Source organism: Pseudopodoces humilis, chromosome 1 (assembly GCF_049639895.1).
Source record: "Pseudopodoces humilis isolate 2021_Gansu_Grassland_sample_001 chromosome 1, ASM4963989v1, whole genome shotgun sequence".
Classification (NCBI taxonomy): domain Eukaryota; kingdom Metazoa; phylum Chordata; class Aves; order Passeriformes; family Paridae; genus Pseudopodoces; species Pseudopodoces humilis.
The window spans coordinates 42,345,030-42,367,242 of NC_142200.1; the positions used below are offsets into that span (position 1 = coordinate 42,345,030).

General features: G+C 38.5%; 1 protein-coding gene across 1 annotated transcript in view; it reads right to left on the reverse strand.

The window, feature by feature from the left end:
* ASXL3 (ASXL transcriptional regulator 3) overlaps positions 1–22,213 on the reverse strand; it is a 121,575-nt gene that overhangs the window by 87,548 nt on the left and 11,814 nt on the right. The window contains exons 2-3 of the mRNA XM_088058307.1: positions 9,573–9,636; positions 7,669–7,751 (exon numbers count right to left, since the gene is read on the reverse strand). Coding sequence (XP_087914433.1) covers positions 7,669–7,751; positions 9,573–9,636 — 147 coding nt within the window. The remainder of the gene's footprint in view (positions 1–7,668; positions 7,752–9,572; positions 9,637–22,213) is intronic.

The following is a 22,213-nucleotide window of genomic DNA, read 5'->3' on the forward strand; positions in this document are numbered from 1 at the left end:
CTGGAGACCATGGGGTGGGTGACCTTGTATGAGGAAGATTCATCTTGCAGAAATTCGTGGGACACTGAACTGCATATAGATGGGAACTAGTAGATACTGCACAGGCAATACCAATTTAATGGATGAGACATTGGGAGTGATGGAGACAAAGACCAGTTTATATACTCAGCTCTACATTTAGCTTTGATAAATATTACTTTGCTTCTGTCTCCACTGTCTTTTTACATATGCTCAATTAATACTCTTATCAGTAAGAACAGTATCCTCCAAAGTATTCTGTGACATACTTAAAAGCTACTTACAATTTAAGCTATGTCATTGATCATCTGAAACTCAAAATTAAATTCACACCTTAATTATAAAGATAATTTTCATAAGAACCACTGACATGCAGACTGATTTTACTGGACTGTTTATTAAAGTCCCTAGACAGAGACTCCACTGTCCTGTGAAGGAAAGAAAAGCAGCGCTAAAACAAATAAAATTCTCCAGCTAATTTCTAAATTACTAAAATATGGAGAAAAAAATTAGGATAATGGTGGCTCAGGAAAAAAAAATTACATTCCATGTAGCTAAATGTCTTATATTGAAATATAGGTGTATCTTATATACAATGGAAGACTCACCATCACTAAAAAATTTTTCATCTTTGCAATTTACTGTGGGAAAACATTTGATGTTTTATTGTTTTACATCTGTTCTACATCTCACTCAAAACCAGTTTTCCAAATCAATACAAAGGTGGGATTACTTCTCAGATGCAGGCAAGCTATAAACAGTAGGGTAATCACAATGCAGCAATATGCAATCAAGAATTCACAACCCTGATCTTGGGCTTGAGTTAATACCTTAGCTGTTCTAGGGCTACATAACTACCAAAACCAAAAATAATTATTACAGAGGTGACAGAGGTGTGATTATGCAAGTTACAGTTCCAGTGCTGGAATGCAATATAGAAAACCCACCGGTTTTTACCAGATTAAACTGCACGACGCACAACAATGCTGGGAATTGTCTAGGCAAGAATGAGCAAGCCTGAGATTTTCAGCTGCCAAATTGTTGCTATCAGAACTGCCTACCAAATTAGGTGGTCTGTTATTACACTGGAAAGAACAGCATTTCAAAGACATGTCTGAAGTGAATTTATGCAGAAAGACAGGTTGTACTGAAAGTTTGTTTCTTTCACTGCTCTACAGCCAAAAGCCACATTTTTAGAAGCATGAAAATCAACCTAATAGTGCCAGGCAAAAGAATCTGAATAGCTTTCTCCCTCTCTTCTCATCACGGTTTCCTTTCAGCCCATTGCAGGGAATAACTATCTTCAGACAAAACAATACACTCACTCCAGCTGAAGAGGCTCCCAAATAAATTCTATCAGACATATACAACCACAGAAGCCTCCTAACTGTCTGTGCTCTTCCGTTGGCAACCACAGCCTTAAGATAAAAACTGTGGTTCTTTCAATTAAATTTTTAGTGTATTTTTGGTAAATGCAGGGCAGTTGGTATTTTTTCTTTTTTAAGTGAAAGATAAAAACTGTGACTTAATAACTATGAATTACAATGACATCTTGGAAAGACTTTACAAGGAAAGTAAAAAATTCTCTGTCTTTATGCACACAATAAAACAAGGAACCTGAAAATGATAAACAACAGAAGACAGTTGCCAGCTCATTTAGCCTATTTACAGAAACAGCAGCATTCAGAAGGGATTTTTTTTTTTTTAAGTCAATAGCTCTAAGGATGAAGTATGCAAAGACTTAAAGAGACACTGTCAAAAAGATCAAAGGATTCACAAAGTGATAGTAATATTTTCAGGAGTCCCCTCTAACTTCAAAGCTAAAGACAGACCTTGCATGGATCATGTGTTTTATTCCATTGATGACTCCACTCTGCAGTTCAAAGTAGGTTTAATTCTAGCTAACCCACTAGTTTCATATTTTTGCACAAAGACTGTAAATCTAGTAAGAGTGTCTTTGAGATTTATTAGGGTCATACTCTGCTCTGCTTTCCTAGGCTCAGAAGACTTAATATGTTATGATATCATTCATGATAAATATTATCAACACTGGAGTGCAGAAGAAACAGCACTATTGCCAGTGCCAGTGGCAAGCATCTCTTAGTCTTCTGAAAGACTACTGTCACAACAATAAATAGATAGCTTAGTCTTGCAAAGAAAAAGGTAAAATATGCAGAGGAAAAAACAGAGGAGGAGATCTGACTGATGCTCTAATTCCCATAGTTGAAATTAAGAACCACAAAGAAACATCAAGGGAAAGAAGTTTAAGATTCCTACTGGAAAATGGAAAACAGAGTGAGACAAAGCAACTTTTAAAAAACTCTCCTATGCATTACCTGAACAGAATAACACCAAGGTCAAGTTAGTTGACCATAAAGAAGTCAATTACTTCAGCTGAATAGCAAAAACACTATGAAATTATCCCAATCCAGCATTCACAGTCCTGAGTCTAATGGAGGAGGAAAGCAAATAGCTAGCATAGCTGTGGGCTGAAGTTGTACTCCAAGAAATTAAGCAGCTTGTCCCATTTTGAAAGTTTATTGGCTTTTAACTTGTACTGAGAGTCTTTGGCTTTAATCTTATCCAGACAAGTCAATTTCCCAGCCTCACCATGCAAAAGAGAAAGGGAACTACAGAAAGCCAAGACATAATCTAGGCTTATTAGCATCAAAGATTTATCAGAGTTTGGCTGGATATTCTCCCCCAGGACTCAAACAATGTGTATGGCCCAAGTACTGAAAACTGTTCTAGAAAAATTCATAGAAAAACTTGGATCAAAGGATATACTAGTTCATTTCCGTAGTTCAAGGCAGGATCAACCAAATCTATGTAATTCCTGACAGACACATCGCTACACTGGGTTGTGGTAAGACCTACCAACATCTCTTCCATGGCTCGTGACAGTAATTAATGATTCCTGTTAAAAAAAAAAACCACAAACTTTGTACTTTCTAATTGGCATCTTCTCTTTCTACAATTTAAAGGCCTTATTCTTGTTCTGTCCATAAAAGACATTCAAGGTAACTTACTCCTTCACTCTCTTTCTATTTTTTGTGTTGCTGAAGATTTACTATGCCTATACTCAATCTTCTCTTCCTTAATCCAAACAACTAAAATTCATACCAGCTCTGTCTTATTTTTATCTCCCTAATAATTTTAAGTGGTCTTCAATTGGTCCTATTCCTCACAAAGGTGCAGTGCTCCAAACAGAATGGAAGAGATAGCTTACTTCTGCTGGTTCTACAGGCAATTTCCAGGTAATGACAAAGAAGGACAAAATCAAGAGAAAAAAGACAGGGACAGAAAAGCATCTGGCAAATTTCTGGAACTGTACTAGGTTGACTTGTACCCGTGGGGAAAAAGCAGCTAAAACACTGAGTGTTCATGAAGGGATGATTCTTCATTTTTAGGAAAACAAGGAAGAATACAAAGAGAAGAAAAAGGGCTTCAGGAAATTAAACTTCAGCAAGCTCACCCACACAATATGCACAAAGAAATTTCTGTAAGCACACCAGCAGAGAGGAAACTGACTTGCTCTTCCAAGAAGGGGCTGGCACTGAGTACTTACACTCAAAGCACAGGAGTTTTAATGCCCAATCAGAAGCATGACTATGATTAGACAGCTGCTAAAATGAACACCAGAAGCATGGGAAAATTGATTTGATGATAACTAAATAAATTAGGTATTCTCACATCAGTCAAATGTACTGACATTCACCATAGGTAATTCCAGCTGACTGGACCAGCCTCAGAATTATCAGTAATAATTTTTGAGAATTTGTAGAGGATATCAGTGATTCCAAAAGAATGGAAAACACTCAGTAATTAGCTTTAAAAAAAAATAAAAAAAAAACGGTCCAAAGAAGTAGAGATGCAGCAACTGAATTTCAATTCCCCCAAAATACAGAATAAAAATTATTTGGAAGTATTTGGCAGATAAAAAGTTGAGTAATATATACTGCTGAGTACATGTTATGGGTATAAGAAGTTGAGTAATGTATATGTCAAGAACTTCAAATCTATCAAAATATTCTTTGTGACATAGCAGCAGGTCCTGTAGCTGGAGAAGCAGCAGTAGGTATCATATAGCCCAACCTAGAAAGTTTTTGGTCACTGTTTCCCATAGACTTCCATAAGCAAAGAGAAATATAATGCTACAAAAGAAAACAAGTTCTACTTAAGAGATGACAACTAAAGCTTGTAAAAGCTGTGTGCATGCTGGATTACAAGAGTACACTGTTAAAGTAATTTCATTGAATTTGATAAACAGTCTGCAGAAGACCTAAATGCAATTCAGTAAGGGAAATTTTAGATCTTAACAAGAATAAGTAACAAAAGAAATGCAAGATAGAGAACAACTAGTGAGGCAGCAGCACCGGGGAAAAGGAGCACTGAGGCGAGAGTGGATCATACTCTGACTAGTAGTCTGTGTCACACTACTAAAATCAGCAAAAGCTCATGCTATGGTGTATAGATAGCAGGTGGTGAGCCTTGAAATTTTGCAGCAGGATGGGGAAATGCTTTCAGGACAGAAAACCCAGACTACTGCACCCTGAAGTGAACTGCTGCCTGTTTTCCTTGTAAAGAGATTTCAGTGTCCAGGTTTGTTGGCCTTCACCATCAGCACAGGCACAAATGTTAAGCAAATACTTCTCCCACCCCATCAGCCACAGTAGAAGGCCATACATTTTCAACATCCCTGAAGGGTTTGCCTTAAAAGTTTTTACTCCTACTGGGTAGCAGAACTGCCTGCCTGCTGATCAACCAACCAAACAACCAAACAGCATAACAGGAAAGATATTTAAGAAACAAAAATGAGTTGTTTCTTCCCCAAGATGTAAAAAACTCTCACAGGGTATATCAGTAGAGTTTTTTGGTTTATTTTCTAACATATATCTGCTTTGTAAATTTGGAATTTAATCCTTTTGTATTTAATTATATGAGTAATACAAAAATAAGCATGCAACTTTATGTCTTTATGGCAAAAAAAAAAAAGAAAAAGAGGCTGAATAGTCACAGTGTTTTTTTAAAGATTACACATAATGACAATGAGATGGCTGAAAATCATACATTATTCTTTCAGATTTACTAACACAGCAAAAAGCTTTTGATTAATTAATGCTACAATATATATGAAAAATGACTAAAACGATTAACCTCATTCATCTATAAATGGAAGAGTAGAGAGAAGAGATTTTTAAGAACTTAATGTAGAATTGCCAAGGTTCTACTGACAATGATAATCTGTATAAAGGAATAAGTAAAGTGTATTAGAGTAGTAATATATTCCTGGCACAAATTCAGACTTGGAAGAATATACAAATCAATACAGAATAAAATATGGTAGTGCCATTCTGCTGCTTATGGCCAGGTGACTGCACATCATAAATTTACATCCTTTGCTCATCTTAGCTGGCTGCAGCAGAGACCAGGAAAGACCATCTTTAGTAACAGCAAAGGCACCAACTGGCAGAGAGGTACTGAAAGAAATTGCAGAGCTGGATGAAGCAAGCAGAAGACTCTAAATTCAAGTACTGTGAAAACTAAACATTACTTACATGCTGAGGGCCAATCAACAAATCTGTGTATGAAGTCAAACCCCTTACTGGATCCTATTATGAGTTAGGCACGCAGGTAACTCTGAAAGTGTGTCCCTAATCAATATTAAAATGCAGCAGAAACACAACTTTTACATTAAATCAGCAGTTAAATGAAAATCCAAATACTTATAAATCAATACAGACTCAACATTTTCTCATTTTAAAATTGCAGAATTTAGAATGTTTAGGCTAAGGAGTTAAGGATGAAAATGTTTCAAGTATAAAGAACGTTGAATTTTATCCTTCTCAGTTTTGTAGAACTCATGACCACATACACCATCCTGCAATCTAGTACACCATCACATACACCTGCAAAAACCATGAATAACAATCAGAATGAATCTGAATTTCTTTCCTATTTCTCTGTAATTCTCAGTTTCCTAGTAACTGAAGAAATGAAAGATCATCTACTTTGGAACCTCTTCAAAGGAATCTTTCTCTTACTATTCATTCTGCAGCAATTAAAAAGGGCTTTGACTTCTTCTATATTTTAAATATAAAACATTGCCTTCATTCCTTTCCATAGGTTTTTCACTCAAAATTTTATTCATCCACTGATAGCAAAACGAAGAATTTTTAAAATTACAAAGAATGCTATTAGCAGGCATTAGAGCCCCTCCCACGCAATTGTCTCATATCACAAGACATAAGAAGAAAGGATTTCATTCACTGCTGTGAGAAACAGTATCTTAATAGAACAGATTTTCAAAACTGTGTTTTCTTGCATTTTTGTTATTGTTGTATGCAAATCACTGCAGTATAACACATGTTTGGACATTCATTTTCAAAAGTTTTCAGCCCCTTGTTTCCTTGGAATCATTGCCAAATATACTCAAAGCAATTTCTTGACAGGAACTAAAGCACTTTAAATCCGTAAAAGATGGCAAATTCAGTTTTACTTTCCATATCATCTCTTTTGCAATTTTATCAAAATATAGCTATTATGAGCATGTTATGAGGCTGCCAAAAAAGAAGTGCATGGCTATGCTGTGCAAACAATCACACAGATTGTGTTCTGTTCTGTTTCCTAGGAACAACAGTGAATTCAGTAAAAATATGTCCCACGATTACTTCTGGTTCACCTTTACCTGGACTTTGAAGTTCTCTTGTTCTGAACTTTAGGTTCCACACTGGAAGAACATAGTTAAAATAAAAGCACGTCTCCCTGTGCTTTGAGATAGCAACAAATACTAATTTATTAAAACAGAAAATTTTACTATAATATTTGAAGAAGAGGCAATTGCATCTTCTAGGAGACCCCCACCAGCCAACCATTTTTTCCTTATTTTCACTTCCTGCCCAAGTTTGCACTTGAAGGTCACTAGAGGACCTAGCAAGTAGACAGTGACCTTTGAGAAATAAAAAGCTGCATGTACATCTGAACCACACAGCAATGGAAGACAACTAATTGATTTCCATAGTCTCTGGACAGCACATCTATCCTCTAAAAGGGTAATTATTAACACTTGAATCTACACCCAAAGTGTGCTGTTATCAAGCAAGTTGAGTTGCTGTATCAGTGACTGCATCCATGCTCTGCAGACACAGACTAGCTCCCAGTGTCCAAACTTCCCTCTCCTTCTATTCCCAGTCCTTCATCAGCACAATCTCTGTCACCACAGACAACACCAGCAAGTCCTAAGTGATTTAAGTGCCAGACCATAAACTCAAGTGAGAAGTGCACCAAGCTTCATCTTGCACTTTCTCCATACACACAGTGGCAGAGGCAACCCAGCTGATGAAGGACCCTTCAGTCCTTAAGCAAAAACGAGACGTAGCACTGCGCTGTCTGAGCAAATGACATTGTCTTTCTAAAGACAGACCACTGGACTGGAACTGGCCCACAGACTTCTTTGGTAAGATACAAAGTTAAGACAGTCACTAGCCCTTTTAAAAGCCTTGATCTAACAACAGTCAAAACCCGTGAACTGTATTTCCCACTTTGACACTGGAAATCAATGAAGCCAGCACTTGAAGTTTTGTAGATTATACACCATTCCTAGATTGTTTTCACAGAGACAGCAGAAATACAGAACATATAAACACTGACCTTGTTTCTTTTAATCCTTCTTTCTGAATGACTTCCAGTATTTGTTTGGCAGTCATTGGTGAGTTGGGATACTTTTCCAATGCCTAAAAAGAAATAATAAACGTAAGTGACAAGGCACAGCTGTCCTGTGAATCTGAAAGGTTATGTGATCATGCAGTTTTTATGCAGTCATTTGCAAAAGGCAGGGAATGATATTGTTGAGACTGGAGTCCTCTGTCTGTTGGAAGGCCTGATACAACCCAGGAAACTGCAGCAAGGAAAAGATTTACTTGCTGCTTTTGTACATCATCTGCTACATCTGCCTGGGAAAACTCTTACCAGGTTACAAATAAAAGAGTTGGAACACACAACTGGTTTTATGACACAGCAACAGATTTTCATTCAGGCATGAGGGGAAATACATAAAACACAAGAGCCAAAGGGAAAAAAAAATAAATAAAAAAACCCAAAACACTAGCACTTTCTTTGATTTTTATTACCTTAGAATTTTTTGAGGTCATTTGACTATTCTACACTTTGCTTTGCCACGACCTCAGAAAAAAAATTGGCTAAAACCTTCTATTTGTAGACCAGGAACTACTGTAAGAATTGACACAGTGGGGTTAAAATTTTAAAATGCCTTTTTATTCTAAAAACGATGAAAAATGAATCAGTCAGAACAGTCACAGCACACAAGATGCTACATGACAGAGTGCAGTATATTTTTCCAGTTCAGCTCAGTTTTCCACTCCTTTGCCTTTTCCAATTGAGCCCAAAGTAACTCAGTCCTCCTTACAGATAGAACCATCTTGCAAGAATTTTTCTGATTTTCCACTTCCTTTTTGTCCCCATCAGTTTTATGCTGTTAAACAAACAGCCACTCTTTTGCTCCTGTAAAATGCCAGACTGACAGCCCTGGAAAACGAAACCCTTCAATCAGCAGTAAAAGGTGCGGCACAGGCCACAGCAATCAAGCTTCCCAGAGCATCTTGCCAACATATCTCAGCCAAAACTCGCATTTCTACCCTCTGTAACTATGAAATCAGTTTGGTCTAATTCAAATCATCCTGAGCTTCTCTGCGGTAGTTAGCAAATAATGGCAATTGTGAAAGCAGCTACCACTATGTGATATCTGCCCACTAGGAACTAGAGACACCACCAGATCATATCACACAAGTCAAACTGTGAAGGGTGCTGGCCAGGGCTGTAATTCAGCAGCTCACCTAAAACCAAAGACTACCTATTTACTACATCTTGACCAGCTCAGCCCTTTTCTGCCATTTTACTGCTCTGATTACCTGCCTGCTCTCTTTCACAGCCAAAACGCAGTTTACCAAATCCTTCAATTCTTTATTACATAGGAGCTTTGTATCCTTTATCTTTCAGTTCCACAAAGGAAAAGGTATAGGTGAAAGTTGCACTAGAAAGGTCAGGGAGCTGAACTGAGCTTATCTTGTGTACATCAATAGGCAAGATTCAAAAGGGACCCATCAGGAAAGGAAAACCAAAAGGTAATTTGAAAGGAGAAAGAAGAGAAGGTTGGAAAGAGTAAAAGCAGAGCAATGAGTAAAGACAGAAGAAACTGTGCAGGGCTGGGAAAAGGGCCATTGCACACAAGGGAAGAGAAATGATATGATATATTAGTGACAGAACAACAATGACACATTGGAAAAATGACAATGCGTATAAAGAGCAAGACTAGGATGAGAAAAGATTAATGGTGTGCAGAGACAAAAATGGAAACTTTAACCTTCAGAAAGAAGACAAAGTACAAGGTAAAATGAGAATACACCAAAATAAAGGGAAAAGAGAACCAAGCTGGGAACATTCCAGAGGGCAAACTGGAAAGGACAGGAGAGGATGCTACACTGTACTGGACACGGCTATGAAGGAAACTGTGTGCACTTGAAAGCGGGGTTACTCACTGTGGAGGATTCCCTGTTTCTCTTCCTGAGTACAGTCCCCTCAGCACACCTGGGCAGCTCCTCCCTGCAATTGAGAAAATTTGGGTAGCCCTGTCCCCTTCGCTAAGACATCACATCCTATTCTATAAAGTTAGTAAAAGTGCCAAGTATTACCATGAGAGTTTGACAATAATGAGAAAGAAAAAAATAAAGCTAAGCAAACATCAGAAGTCACCCTGTCCTGGACAATGGGAGAAGGGAGAGCAGTTTGTGCTGAGGAAGCTGCACTGAACTGGTTGTGGAAACAATGGCTAGACATACGGACACGGAAGATCATCTTCATCAAGCAACAATGAAACCGACAAGTAGGATGCATAACGCCACTACAGAAACTTCAATGAAACCCACAGGGCAGATTTCAAATACCACAGTATGAAGTGAACACATTCAGGGTATAATGACAAATTGAAATGCAGACTGTTAGACAGGCTGGAGTAAATAATTGCCCATTGTGCGGATTTGCTTTGCACTGGACAGGTAGCGTGGGCTGCAGTTCATACACCCCACGGATTCAGTTCTGTTCATCTAACCCTTTAAACCCTGTTATTTAAAGAACTGTTCATACCCTCACTGAAAAGCATAAATTCTCCAATTTAAACACTGCTTAAGTCAAAAATCCTGTTATTATGTACATGATTAAATTTTCTTTATCATAACAAGGATTAATTAGCTGAGAACCTTAGTAACGATGCATTTTTTCTGCCCCTCCCACCATACTGTCCATCCTCATCGATGCTCCTCCCCTCCTCCCAGTTTTAGCCTAATCATTTATCACAGTAAGAATATAAAAATAATTACCTGCAAAAAGCTTTCAATGATAATATAATTTTCTTCCCTCACTTATGGAAAACAGCATCAGAGTATTATTTAAGATTCTGTGAGCTAATTAATACATTGAACTGTTAATTACTCTAGTATCTCTTGCCTCTGTATCTTACTACTAACACTGCTAAAGCCTGCAATTCCTTTTGCATTTCTCAGACTTTTAAAAATAATATTAGAAATTCAAGCTGAATTAACTAACTGTGCCTTAAGGCAAACAACATATTAAAATGCAGAAAGAATAGTTCAGTCATAGGCTTCATGGTCAGACATAGTAATGCACATCAGGGGAAGAAGCTCTAATTTGTTTTAAATATCTTTCTTCTTCCTCCCACTCCATCCACCAACACACGTATCATATATGGGCAGTGACTAATAATGCTGAAATTAAAGCACATCAAAGCACTGTCATGAAGAACATGAGTGGTTCAATACATTTTGTTAAGGAGTACAATGGCAGAAGAATGGTTTGCACTGACTGCAGCCTCTATCACAGAGGATCAGATATGCTCTATTTATTCCTGCCATTCAACCACAGCCTTAAAAAGGGACAGCCGCTAAATAACTGGGACAAATAATGTGATACCCATCAGGACAATCAGAAAGAGAACAGAAGTAGTCACTGCACAGAACACATTCTTAGTGTTCATTCAAACCCCGGTTAACAGCTCAAGGAGAAGGCTCAGATCACACCAAGTACAGTGGAAATCAAACCTCCCAACAAACAGTAGCAGCCTGACAAATTGTAGTATCTGTGTCACCTACAGGTATCAACTCACAACTCAGAGACATTAAATAATCACACAAACACATGTATTCCCAGTTTCATTGTTAAAGTCATGTCAGTTACACAGGACAAGAAGAAATACAAATTCCTTCTCTCACCATAGAATCTATCATCATCTTTGTGTTGATAACTACTCAAAAAAAATCAGTTGCCACACCAGAGGAAAAAAACCTTTCCAGTGAACTGTTAGCAGGAAGACTAGTGCAGAGAGAGAGAAATCCTGAATGCTCAGCTTGCCTACAGAATCAGAAGAGGACTTCTCTGTAATTGATGGAATTAATAGTTTAATTTATATACGCAGATGCTTATGAGTACCTGAATCAGATCTGTTCAATCATTTGCATTTTCAGCTCTGAAGAGAGTACAGCAGAGGGACAAAGTGAAGAAAGGCAAACCAGAGACCTGGCCCTCTTGCCATCCATAAACATTCCTGTAGAAAGTGGGAAGCTTTGCCTGCAGCTATCACCTATCACACTGACAGCAAATAATTCTTCTAAACAAGAACCAGGTGTGTTCTGATACTGCATTGTGGTCCAAAAGCAGTGAGCAGATCAGCCTAGTGAGCTTGATGCTGCTGATTGTATGACCAAACAGTCTGAAACCAGACAGAGCTTCTTCCACTTCTGGATGCTGCTGATTGTATGACCAAACAGTCTGAAACCAGACAGAGCTTCTTCCACTTCTGGATGCTGCTGGCAGGCATCTGAAGGTCAGGTAGCTGACAAAAATCAGCATCATTTTATCAGAATAGGCTGATCCACTAGTCAGAAACAGAAGCAATTCTCCTTAGAACATTATTTTAAAAAACTGAGGAGGAGGAGAAAGAGGAACAGTAAAGTTATTCCCAGTGCTCCTACTCATCAGCTAAAAGACAAGTCAGGCTGAACTACACAATGGACAATCTTTACTGCCCAAAGACAGCAGGGTGAATAAAAGAACAAAAAAAACCAACCAAACAAACAAGCAAACAAAACCACCAAACAACCCCCCCCCCAAAAACTTTCTTTCTCCTAAGCAGAAAATATAAATTACTTTCTAGCCATCCATTACTAAATTGATGAATTGAAAGATGAAGTATCAAAGTGGGTACAAGAAATAACAGCATCCTGGAAAAAATCCAGCATTGTCTTCTACAGCTGCTTATGTGAGGTTAACAGAAGGACTGACTTCTATTGTGGGAAATGCCCCACTCAAATCTTTTGTGTTCATTTTTGATTAACAGCTTCAGTCATTGGGGAATTATCAGCAGCTTAGTAAAAGTTCAAAGCCCTTTGTGTGAAGAAAGATGGGTAAATGGGGTAAATGGTTTGGAGAGGAGGGGAGGGTACAGGGGGGAGGAAGAAAGGAAGTGCACAGAGATGGATAAAGAGGCGAAAACAAGAAGGGGTACATGATACATGAAAAAGAGGGATGATTATAAGGGTAGGTGCACTATGACCTATTCTAACACAAGTTCTCAAATAGGTATTCAGAGAACTCTTGCTGATAGTGATCAAGAGAAAGGTAAATAGTGATTTCCAGGTCCTAAAATATTAAAAGAACTTGAAACAGGAGTAATAATTCTCCTGGTAGGACTTTTGTCTTTGAGCAGTTGAAATTACAGTAAGGAAATGATACGATCTAAGTAGAAGAACGCGCATTTCATAAGACATGTCACTCTCAGTATGCTCCATACTATGAATTTGTCTTTGTAATTCACTTGACACAACAGATAATCAAGAAATGAAACATCAAGCAAGGAAAGGAACAAAAATGTCACATGAATAACAAAGGAACACATAAAAAACCACCATAACATGATCAAATATATTCAGTTTTAACATCAGTTTTGTCCATACTTGCTAGTCCACACTTTTTTTAGGTTCAGAGGTAGTGCTACTGACCAATAGAACTCAAACAGTTTAAAGCACACTCATAAAGTAATCTTCCCCAGCTCTCTTTCAGTGAAAAGCATTTTACTGTTCCTTTAGTGTGAACTATAGGGAGCAACTGGCCAATTGTTTCCTGCAAGAGAATTTCTACTACAGAATCTGCAAGTTGGTCTGAAACCATCTAGCTTTGCTAACCTGCCAGATACGTAAGGCATTATCATCGTCTCTTAAAACACAAAAAAAAAAAAAAAAAGCAAGAAAGAAGCTGAATAGTTTCTTTGTCCATGCCATTACTTTAACCGGATCATTTCAGGCTTGTTCTAAGATGTCTGAAACTTTTATTGTTCTTTTCAGAATTTATTTATAATGTCATATTTCAAATGGATATAAAGGCAGCTTTGGAAATCCAGATAAACTGTACTCTTGACATTTTGAATTCAAAAGAAATTGGATTACAATTTAGTTAAAATTAACATACAGTTGGGCTATTCCTTTAAAAGGCACAAGCTCTAACAGCAGTGACATCCTGCCATTGCTAATGGTCTCATACATCACAACAGAAAATGTAGGGTAAAGTTTTTAGCTCTAAACAACTGACTCATTATAATAACTTATTGATCTGGTCTAGCATACTGAAGAAAATGGAAACCTTTATATTCCTCTCTTTACTAATGCAATCAGCCTGTCCAAGCAACCAGGAACTTTCACTTATAGGCTCTGTCAGGACAGATCTCTGTGACTGTAGCAGGATGAACCTAGGGAGCACACAGAATCCGATCAGATTCCTAAGATCAGGATCAAAGATACCCCAGTGAGCACGGTGTCAAACTTGCTATCCCAGTATGGATTCCACTATTAGCAGCAGGATTACTAACAACGACTTCAGCTCAAGCAATGGAGCATCCAGATTCCCAGAATGACTACTCAGTTCTGACAGTGCCACGTTCAGTGCCAGTTCTGCTTAGCCATGCAAGCCATACCTCTCCTTGCTTCCTATTGCAATACTCCATTGTCTCTCAACGTGTCCAGCCCTTCCCTACTCTTAAACTGATATTTCTCATCTTCTGAGGTCTTGTAATAACCCTAACTTGTATACCACCATCCACCTTCCCACATCCCTACCCAAATACCTTTCTTCCCTAATCCTTACCACAGTACAAGCCTACAGGAAATTCCTGTGTCCCCTACCTCCTCAAACATGAGTGCATTCATACAGATGCAGCTCATGCCATGGGTTCCCCAAAACCTGAACACAGGCACACAAGTGCATAGGTAACAATCAGCATTGGTACCTTGCTGGCTGAACACTGTAGCTCTTAGGTGCTGGCAGGACAAATTGTGATGCAGACCTCCTCTGGCTTGTGGACCACGTTCTCTTGCCTACTTAGTTTAGAGTAGAAGTTTCACCAGCTCTGGCACAGCTGGAAAACTTGGGTAAAAGCTTTTAAAACTACAAATCATTATTTCAGAGAAGAGACAAGGAGTAAAAAAAAACCTCTGCCATCCAAAAGCATTACTGAAATCTGTACTCATTCAGGGATCACACAGGCCATTTTCCTGAAATGCCTCTAGTTGTGGCAGGGATAAAATTTTCCTTTGGCACCTACTTGGTACAAAAGAAAAGATAGACCTTGCTTAGGTGACTGGAACTAATGGAGCTGAATGGATACCAGTGCCCTGTCAGCTCCCTTAACATTACAGATAACAGAGGAAAGAACTACTATTAGTGTGAATACATTCATCGCTATTAAAAGAACAAAAAAAAACACTAAAAAACTAAGAAACACCAAACCTTAAACGTATTTGTTTCAATGTATGCTGTTTTCTCTACTGGAAGATGATACAGATTTTTTTTTTCTGAGGCAATGAAAGGTTTCCTTTATAACTTATGTTTCAGCATAAGTAGGATGAAAGAAATAATTACAAAGAGAAAACTTTACAGAAAATCCATCAGACAGAATGAATGTATGTTTGTTTCAAAAGCTTTCATCACTTTATTTTCCTCAGGCAAACGTAATATGTAAGGGTTACTTTTAATGTGAGAAATAAAATTCCTACTGGCTACTCTCTGAATGCACCAAATTTAACAGGAGGTGACAGTTGTGCTGATTTTCTTGCCTTTGCTTTACTATCAGAGCTTATCTTGTTAGACAGTGTCCTAAAGATACAGACCTAAGACTTCTAGAAGGCGAAAAAGAAAACAGAAGAAAAGAAAAAAAAAGATAGGAAACAAATATCTTAAAACTATGCATTCTACATAAATATTCTTACATATTAGTTTTGACCATTTTAAACGTTTCATCCTGGTAAAACTGACTCACTAAAAGGAGAAGTTCAATGCTGCAACTGATATTGATTCCATTGATGCCCCATGAATATATTTATGTTTATAAAATGTCTAATGACAGCAAACATAAAACCATAAAAATTATACTTCCATTTTAATTGTGTGGGATAGAAGGCAAGAAACTAGCTCATGAAATTTACAGCATATTTTGATGCTTTGGTGAACAACCAGGATAAGTCACACTGATCCTCCTATCCTCAGAAGGGAAGTCCATAAATTTCACAACTCATTTGTCTGGACTGTTCCTCACTCAGAGGATGATACACCCTTCAAAATAATAAGCAAATGGACATGCTCATAACTAAGAATCCTTCTTAATAATTGTATCCCAGAAAGACAGACTACAATGTGTCTAATGCGTGGAAAACACAGAATTAAATTCCTGAGAGATGTACAGCAGGTGAAAAAGCTGAAAGAAATAAAAGCAATCACAGATACAATAGAAATCCACTTTCAGTTAAGTTCCCTGAGCCCACTTGTTTAAGTACTGAAGTTAAATGGAAAATTTCCACAATATGAAAAATTTTGATCCAAAACCAATGCCTTGGTTTTGGAGGGGTGGGAGAGATGTTGTTTCTTTTAAACAGGAGAGTATTCTTTCTTGTCTGAACAAAAAATAGGAAAGAGCAGTTAAGACTCCTTGCATGTCATGCACCTTTTTTTTCCTTCCAAAGCCTGCACAATTATTTCACATCAGGTTTTATTAGTCTGAATCATGACATCATTATGTACAGAGCACAGTTCACTGGCACAATCCAGATCTACTGCTTAAATTGCTCTGAGAATAGATATGATAGGTCATGTTTTTGAACTAAAGAAATACAGCCTTCTCAAAGAATGTATAAAGAGAGAATTCTTTTGTTAGCTGTCAGTGAGATTTTGCTATCTCTGTTAAATATATAATGGTTAGTGTCATAACGAAGATCAGCCATCGTGTTATGGAATTTATCTTCATGAGTGAAGAGAGGAAGGGCTACTGTGATTTATTCCGTCTCTCCTCGTGAGACGATTAATGTCATAAGAGATTAGTCTTCAGTACTGACTTGTACACAGAATATAATACAGGGCTGGAGTGGGATGCTAAGCAGTTTTAATTGCCACAAGTTTGGAAGCCCACATTGCTTACATATGGCATGGGTGACAATTAGTCATCCAAGATTTTCAAAAATAGTAGAATATTTTGCAGCTCACTAACTCATATCCACTTTGTGTCATTTATTTGTTCAGTCCTTCTAAGCAGTGTTTCCACACAGTCCCTTCCCCCAACTCATCACCTAAGTCCACCCACACTCATCCTCTTAAACACATAATTTACTGTAAAACTGAAGTCCATAGTGCTGGTTTATATCAATTTTTCATAGCATCTGTTTAAAGGTTTAAAAAATACACTATTTAACAACTATTGCCAAGAAACATTTGTCACAACACAGGCAGATTATTAAGAGTATATAATGGCTCTGTATCTAAGCTTGTATAAGATGTATAAACAGCTTTCCTCAAGATCTGAGAAGTTATGTGCTCACCTCTTCCCAAGGACCTTGTAAAAGAATCTGACCATCCTAAACTGAAAGTAATAATTTTTCAAAAGCTTATCACTCTGGAGAAATGCACACAGAATGTTTTGTTTACATGCTGCTCGCTTCTTCTTATGGAAGAAAATATTTCAAATAATAATGTAGTTAAAAAAGAATAACAAAACAACAAACCAAACCAAAAAAAAACACCAACATGATAAGCAAAAGTTCTATTAAAAATGGAAGAATTATTTTTCCCCAAACCAGAACATGAACATTCTGAATTTTCTTAAATCTCCTTTTCTGAATACTGCTTAATTAAGAAATCCCTTGATAAAAAAGTTTTTTGTTAAAAACAGCAATTCCTTACCATTGGTGTACATCAAACAGAACACATTATTAAAAAGCTCTCATGATAAAGTGTTATCTTTATCTAGGCTTCTCAAATATTGACTTAAACATTTTTATCAGGCTGTTAATCACATCCACATTCAACGTGAACAGCAACTGAGACCAGTCTTGACAGTCAGGTAACAGGGCAACATTATGGCAGGGAAAAAGTATTGTGAAAGCTAAGGACATTTCTTATTGATGGTAAGTGGATAGGAGAGAAAAATCAATGGGTCCTCATCAGTACAACTGTCTACCAGCTGGATGCTGATTTTCCTTAGAGATTAAAACCAATAGGAGCAATCACTTGGCACAGGTGAATAAATTCAATAGGACCTCCAGTCTATAAAGGAGAAAAGTGAACAGTGAATTCAAGGGCTGGAGTTCATGAAGAGGCAAAATGCTGATTGTTAAACCAACAGTTTGCAATCAGATCTTGAAACAAAATACAGAACATGTCTTTCCCCGTGGGGGTACAACCTGAAACTGTTCGGTATAATCTGCAATTGTTGTGAAGCTTCCAAACTCCTGACTCTGCCTAAAGGAATTATTTCAAGCTGCAAGACTGGCTGACCCCTCCAAGTCAAGCTGGACTGGACTGACCAGGTGACAATATGAAATAGCCATCAGCCACACACATCAGGCAGCTACCACCACTAAATGCCAAAATCACAGCAAAGTCAACAGAGGGGAATCACAGAGGATTTTATAAGGGAATATAAATGCAGAGACTTCTCATAAAGCAGGGCTTCCTGTTCAAGACAAGCTTCTATTTTTAGGGGTCCCTAACATCATTGTGCATTTCTTATCCTAAGACCCCTGACTATACACTGAACAGATGAACTGTTACCTTACAGGATGGTAACCATAACCCAAGAAAAGCAAACAAAGAGAGAGTAAACCATGGCTGTTAAACAGTATATTCTATCATGGGCTCTTTGTTTTTTCTATGAAAAACAACATAGATACACATGAAGACCTGAGTTTTCCCAAAGTCTCATCTCATCAGCAAATGTAGGACTAAAAATTGTCAGCTCTAGGAAATGCTACTGGCAAATAAATTCAATGTCTATGGGATTTAGGCACATAATTTTATATTTAATGCTTTAGAAGTTGACAATAATACATTTTAGCTGTATAGAAGAATCATCTGTTTTAGCTGTAGGGAAAAATTACAGTGCCTCAGCTTGGGTTTCTGGTGTAACTACTGACTTCATACTCTACCTTTGAAACAATCAAAATTACAGAATCATTGAAGTTGGAAAACACCTCCAAGATCATTGAGTACAACCTTTGAACAAACACCACTTTGTCAATCAGACCACAGCACTGAGTGCCGCATCCAGGAATTTTTTTAATACTTCTAGGGATGGTGATTCCACCACTTTCCTGGGCAGTCTGTTCTGATGCTTAAACACATTTCAGTGAAAAATTTCTTCCCACTGTCCAACCCTGGTGCAGCATGAGGCCATTTTCTCTTGTCTTGTTGCTGGTGTCCTGGGAGACCATCCCCCACATACAGGGTGGTTACAGCCTCCTTTCAGGTGGTTGTAGAGAATAAGGTCTCCCCTGAGCCTCCTTTCCTCCAGGATAAATATCCCCAGCTCCCACAGCTGATGTTTGCTGATTGGTGCTCCAGACCCTTCCCCAGCTCCGTTGCCTTTCTCTGGACACTTTCCAGCCCCTCAATGTCCTTCTTGTAGTGTGGGGACCACAACTGCACACAGGATTCAAGGTGTGACCTCACTAGTGCTGAGTACAGAAGCACAATCACTGCCCTGATCCTGCTTGCCACACTATTGCTGATCCAGGCCAGGATGCCATTGGCCTTTTTGGCCACCTGGGCACACTCTGGCTCATGTTTAGTCACTGTCAACCAGCATCCTCTGGTCCTTTTCCATTGGGGCACTTTCCAGCCACTCTTCCCCCCAGCCTGTGGTGCTGCCTGGAGTTGTTGTGACCAAAGTGCAAGACCTGACATTTGGCCTTGTTGAACCTCACACCACTGGCCTCAGCCCATTGATCCAGCCTATCCAGATCCCTCTGCAAGAACCTTCCTGCCCTCCAGCAGATCAACACTCCCACCCAACTTGGTGTCATCTGTGAACACACTGAGGTTAGACTCAACCCTCTTGTCCAAATCATTTATAAAGATATTAAACTGGATGGCTCCAGTACTGGCCCCAAAACTGAGCCCCAGGGGGAACACCACTGGCAACCAGTCACCATCTGAATTTAACACCATTCACCACTGCTCTCTGGGCTCAGCCATCCAGCCAGTTTTTACCCAGTAAAGAGTGAACCCATCAAAGCCATGAGCAGACAGTTTCTACACAAGAACGCTGTGTTGCCAGTATTGAAGGCCTTACTGAAATCCACATAGACAGCACTGACAGCCTTTCCCTCATCCAGTAGACTGGCCACCTGGTCAGAAAAAGGCAATCAGCTGGGTCAAGCAGGATATGACTTTGCTAAACCTGTTCTGTCTGGGCCTGATCCCCAGTTGTCCTGTGTGTTCTATAAGATGGTGCCATCCCAGACACTGAGGTCAGGCTGACAGGCCTGCAGTTCCCCAGATCCTCCTTCCAACCCTTCTTGCAGGTGGACGCCACACTGGCCAGTCTCTCTGAGTCCCTCCTGGTTAAGCAGGACTAGTAATAAATGCTGGAGAGTGGCCTGGCTCTTCCTCTGGCTCCCTCAGTACCCTGGTGTGGATTGCCTCTGGTGTGGGTGGACAGAGGTGTGGGTGTCCAGTGACAGCAGGCACAGACTGCTCCCTCCTGGATTACAGGGGGTCCGTTCTGCTCCCTGCCCCTACCTACCACCTCAGGCTGCCTTGAGGATATTGGGTCTTTCTGTGGAAGACCCAGGCAAAGAAGGCATCAGGTACCTCAGCCTTTTCTTCATCTTCGGTTACAATGTTCCCCTCCACATCCAATAAAGGATGGAGAGCTTCCTTGGCCCTCTTTTTGTTGTTAATGTATGTATAAAAACACTTTGTATTATCTTTCACAGCAGTGACCACATAGAGTCTTAACTGAGCTTTCACCAATCCAATTTTCTCTCTACAAGACCTGATGACATACTCATCATGTTCTTGAGTTGTCTGCCCCTATTTCCCAAGGTCATATTTTATTTTCTTTTTTTCTCCCCAAGTTCCAGCAAAAGCTCCCCATTCAGCCAGGCCAGTCTTCTCTGATGGCTCATCGTTTGACACCTAGAGATAGCTGGCTCCTGTGCCTATAAGATTTCCTTCTTAAGCACATGTCCAGCCCTCTTGGACTCCTTTGTTTTTAAGGGCTGTTTTCCAAGACAATCTCTGAACCACTGTACTGGACAGGCTGACGTCTGCCCTCCAGAAGTCCAAGATAGTTTTGCTGAACCCTTTCCTTACATCGCAGAGAAATTAAAACTCCATCATATCATGATTGCTGTGCCCAAGATGGCCTTGAACCTAGTCTCCAGTGGGAGATTCTAGGAGAATTTCTCCAATGGGAGAATCTAGTTTTTTTTTTTTTTTATTGCTCTGGTAATAATATGGGCAAGGTCATTTCAAACTAATTCTGAAAATTCTAATAGGAGATCTTACTACCAAATGAACGACAAAATATTTCAGATGACAAACTGGTTTTCTTTTTCAATTATTTCAAGGGCATTACTTGTAATTTCAACAACATTCGTTTAGCCAAGATAGACCATAGTACAACTTCTAAAAATAAACTGAATGTAACATCATGTAAAAATAGTATTTTATTTCCAAGACAAAGGCCCTGTGTTTGATAAAGAGCAGAAGACAGATTATTTTTTTTTTTATCTTGGTGTTTCATTGAAATTCTTTTACTCTTAAAGTCTGAGAAAAATTCAAATTTTAAAGATGAAAATTTGGGGACTTTAGCTGATGATATAATTAAATGAAATGGTAGAAAAATTAGTAAGTAAACAAATTATATGTGATTTTATCACTGAGTTGAGAAAGTGGGGCTTTTTCCTAATTTTTTTCACTTCCTTAACTATCTTTGCCATTCTACTTCTCATTGGTACAAGAACACCTACATTTTCTCCATTGCTCCCCAAAGCAGAACCTTTGTTTTTCTCCCCAGGATTACACCACTATCACCCAGGCACACACTCTTTTCACCACATGACATGCCAACATACATAAACCCAGTTTCATTTTCTCCTACTAATCCCAGAAAATGTATGCAAGTGCTAAAAGTAATAAGCTTCATAACTATTATTATGTATGTATGGGACATTTAAAACCTCATTTTTTTTTCAGAATATTAATTTTCAGAATGCTTTTCCCAGATCCCCTCCCTCTTCCTCCATATGCATATCTTTCTATAAAATTAACTTCAACATTTAACAACACTTGGACTCACACATGAAGCTTCTTGCCATAACAGCTCCAATAATGCAGATAACAGTGAACAGGTGCAGTGTTTTTTAAATTTTCTTAAACCTTTTATTCTCTTTGCAGCTCTTTCAGAAGAATTTCCCAACCACCATGCATATATACCAGACACACTTATCCAAGCTGCCACTTCTGTGGATCTGGCTCAAAATGAAGACAGGAGCATTATTTCACTCTATTTAACATTACTTTAAATAGCTTGAAACATTTTCCAACTGCTCAGACACTAATAAAATTAACTAGCACAAGAAAATTACGCTATGAAACTGAGTCTGTCCTCATCAAGGACAGTTAAAATTGACTAATGACAGAGATGTTATTTTCATGTTATTTTTTTATTTAATGGAAGTGTTACAGATTCTGAGAATTATAAAATGATAGAATGGTTTGGATTGGCAGTGATTTTAGAGATCATCAGGCTTCAACACCCCCGCCTTGGGCAGGGACACCTTTCACT